Source organism: Austrofundulus limnaeus, unplaced genomic scaffold (assembly GCF_001266775.1).
Source record: "Austrofundulus limnaeus strain Quisiro unplaced genomic scaffold, Austrofundulus_limnaeus-1.0 Scaffold94, whole genome shotgun sequence".
Classification (NCBI taxonomy): Eukaryota; Metazoa; Chordata; class Actinopteri; order Cyprinodontiformes; family Rivulidae; genus Austrofundulus; species Austrofundulus limnaeus.
In genome coordinates this window covers 1,687,770-1,691,040 of record NW_013952496.1, presented here as the reverse complement: position 1 = coordinate 1,691,040, position 3,271 = coordinate 1,687,770, and the positions used below count along the sequence as shown (strand labels likewise).

Here is a 3,271-nt window from a genome sequence, read left to right as displayed (position 1 = left end):
AGCATTAGCTCTGTGCTGCCAAATGTTAGCCTGACTCACTTCCTGTTCTGGAAACGGGAATCAATGAAATTGACACACACACACACACACACACACACACACACACACACAGCTGTGTTTGACAGTAATGAGGTCTGACTGCACATTGATCTGCTCTCAGAGGGACAGAGTGTCATCATGCGGAGCTGTAGTCGTGGTTGTGGCGTTGAGGCGAGCGGTTGTGGCGTTGAGGCCAGCAGTTGTGGCGTTGAGGCGAGCGGTTGTGGCGTTGAGGCCAGCGGTTGAACGGTGTGTGTGGTGGGCAGGTGCGTCTCTAACTGCCTGCTCTCTTCCAGCAGGACTAACTGAGCCAGCGGACGCAGCAGCAGAAGAATGACGAGTGCTGCCCCGGCCAGGAAGCCATACAGGAAGGCTCCGCCGCAGCACCGTGAAACCCGCCTGCCACCTCCTGCGCCACAACCCGACATCAGCCAGGTAACCGAGCCCCCTCTGAACACACCTGCACACACCTGCCAGCTGCCGCACACTGACGGCTCTCAGTATGGCTTCAGGACCTCTCCGCTGGTCTCAGACAGTGAACTGGACATCTCCAGCCTCTCCAGCTTGGAGCTTTGCATCCCACCACCTTCACCCTTCAGTAGCCCCGCCCCCCACTCTGGCTGGATCAACAGAACCACAGAGATGGGCGTTCTCAGATCTGATGGTACCGGCTGTAAGTCTTTCAGAGATGTGAAGAGTTCTGACAGACGAACCCGTAGAGGCTCTGCGTCAGCTGGGAGCCCACAGCACAGCTGTCACAGTCACCGGGTGAAGAGCTCCGCCTCCTCAACACAACCCAAGGGGATCCTGAAGCAGCCGGTCTCACCGGGTCGGGACCACACACCTGACAACCTCAGGAAGTCAAAGTCTGTGGAGCTGCTGGATGCCCTGCAGACCCGGTTGTTGGACTGGGCGGAGCTTCCAGCAGAGCAGCGGACATCAGCTCCGCCCCCCTCTGCAGCTCCGCCTCCAGCCGGTACAAACACCTGGAACTGGAAGATGCAGGTTCTAGAAGAGAAGGTGCGCTTCTCCAACTTTTTAGACGAGATCACCTGTCGGGTGTTGAGCCCCGCCCACCTTTCACTGCTTGGCAAGTCACCTGCCAGACAACAAGATGGCCACTCCCCCCACAATGGCCGCTGTCTTCCGAACCAGCAGGGACAGTGTGCTGACCGGACCCGGCGCTGGGACAGCTGGGTGGCCTCGCTGCAGCGACCCAACAGTTGCTACAATCTTCCACAGAAACACAGGACGAGGCATGATGATGTCATCAGCCAGGGGGCGGGGCCTGAATACAGCAAGGTGACCAGAAGAGTAAAGCTGCAGGTTGAGGAGAACAAAGGAGCTCAGAAACACAGACGTCCTGTGTCCAATCTGTCTCTTCTGTCTCACAAGGTAGGTCAGAGGACCAGGTCCTGTCATTCTTCTGTGTGCTGCTGGGCCTCCTGGTTCACCTGCTGGGGCTGGGTGGTGCACACCTGAGCTCCTCCCACACCTGCTACAGATCCAAGGAGGCCTGAAGCTGACAAAAAGTATCAAATGTAGTTTAAGCTTTAAAATTACTCTCATCTTAGTTTATTTAAGTCAGTTTTGTTTTTATATGTAGCTTTATGTGCTTTCACTTCTGTTAGAGGTGTTTGTGTGTGTGTTTGTGTGTGTGTGTGTGTGTGTGTGTGTTTGTGTGTGTGTGTGTGTGTGCGTACCCCCTACCCGCACTACTGAACTTCTCAGGTATTTTCATGTACCCTAGTGTGCACTCTTTCAGAAAATGCATGTTAACAGAAGAAAAGTTGGGTTTCACTGCCCCCCAGGGACCACTTTGTGACCACACCCCTTTTAAATTTTGACCATCAAAGTTAGGTATCCAACCCCTGGCAAAAAGTMTGGAATCAGCAGTCTTGGATGATCCCTCATTCAGACATTTCACTCTGTAAAACAAACTCAGATCAAAAACATGATACAATAATCAGGTCATTCCAAAGGTCAACTTGTTGGCTTTCAGGAACTCAAAGAAATGAAGAGAAAACATTGTGGAAGTCAGTGAATGTTACTTTTATTGACCAAGCACAGGGAAAAATATGGAATCACTCAATTCTGAGGAAAAAATATTTTTGTGGAATTATAAGCATCTCTGGGAACTCCGTCAAGACTGTTGGAAAACCATTTCAGGACTTCCTGTTGAAGCTCATCAAGAGAATACCAAGAGTGTGTGAAGCAGTAATCAAAGCAGAAGGTGTCTACTCTCAAGAACCTAGAATATAAAACATATTTTCAGTTGTTTCACACTGTTTTGTTCAGTATATAATTCCACATTAGTTAATTCATAGTTTTGATTCCTTCAGAGTGAATCTACCATTTTCGTAGTCATGAAAATAAAGAAAAACTCTGAATGAGGTGTCCAAACTTTTGCTCTGTTAACAGAGAGTATAAATACATGACCTAACACAGAGCTTAAAGGTTTTCTGTTTTGTTTTGTTTTCACACAGCATTCTTATTTAAAAAAGTAAACCTTTACCTTTTGTGTATTTGTGTGTAAGTGAAGTGTGTAACAGCCAAACACTTTTAGGTCTCTTTATACCAGACTCAGACAGGATTTAAAATCCAGCAGATGAATGTGATTAAAATGTTTAAAATGAGACCTTTTAATGTCTGGACCTGTGTAACCTGTGTGTTCTGTTTGGTTTCAGGAGGCCTTATCAGACTCCGACAGGATCAGGTGAGTCTGGTTTGAATTTTAAAACCAGTTCAGCCTCTAGTTTAAAACTATTTTAATGTCTGTTGGCTGATGGATTGGAAAACATTGAGCTGTTTGTGTAACAAACATGCTGTTTAAATCTGATCAGGACTGTTTTAAAACTTTAGTGAGTTTATGGTGAAATGGATGTAAAAATGCAAAATTAGCAGAAAACCCCCCATAAAACTGCTAAAAATACTAAAAAGTGATCATTTGTAGTGCATGCCAACACTTTTTTACCATTGTTTCATCATTTGCTTAATTTCTGTATTGTGCAGTCTATTTTCCCTGATGCCTGGAAGTTTGCTCAGATTACTCCCATTTTTAAATCTGCTGATCCAACAGAAGTTTCAAACTATCGACCAATTTCTGTTCAAACTATTTTTTCTAAGTTACTTGAAAAAACATTATTTAATCAACTACTTCACTACCTACAAATATCTTGGAATTACTTTGGATTCTCATTTGACTTATCGTGATCATGTACAAGTCTTAACC

At 46.3% G+C, this 3,271-nt stretch overlaps 1 protein-coding gene across 1 annotated transcript in view; it reads left to right on the top strand.

Moving 5' to 3' along the window:
• Positions 1 to 493: 493 nt before the first annotated feature.
• The window catches only part of tjap1 (tight junction associated protein 1 (peripheral)), a gene marked incomplete in the record, with an annotated part of 53,035 nt that continues 50,257 nt past the window's right edge, over positions 494 to 3,271 (top strand). The window contains 2 exon segments of the mRNA XM_014012789.1: positions 494 to 1,434; positions 2,727 to 2,755. Coding sequence (XP_013868243.1) covers positions 682 to 1,434; positions 2,727 to 2,755 — 782 coding nt within the window.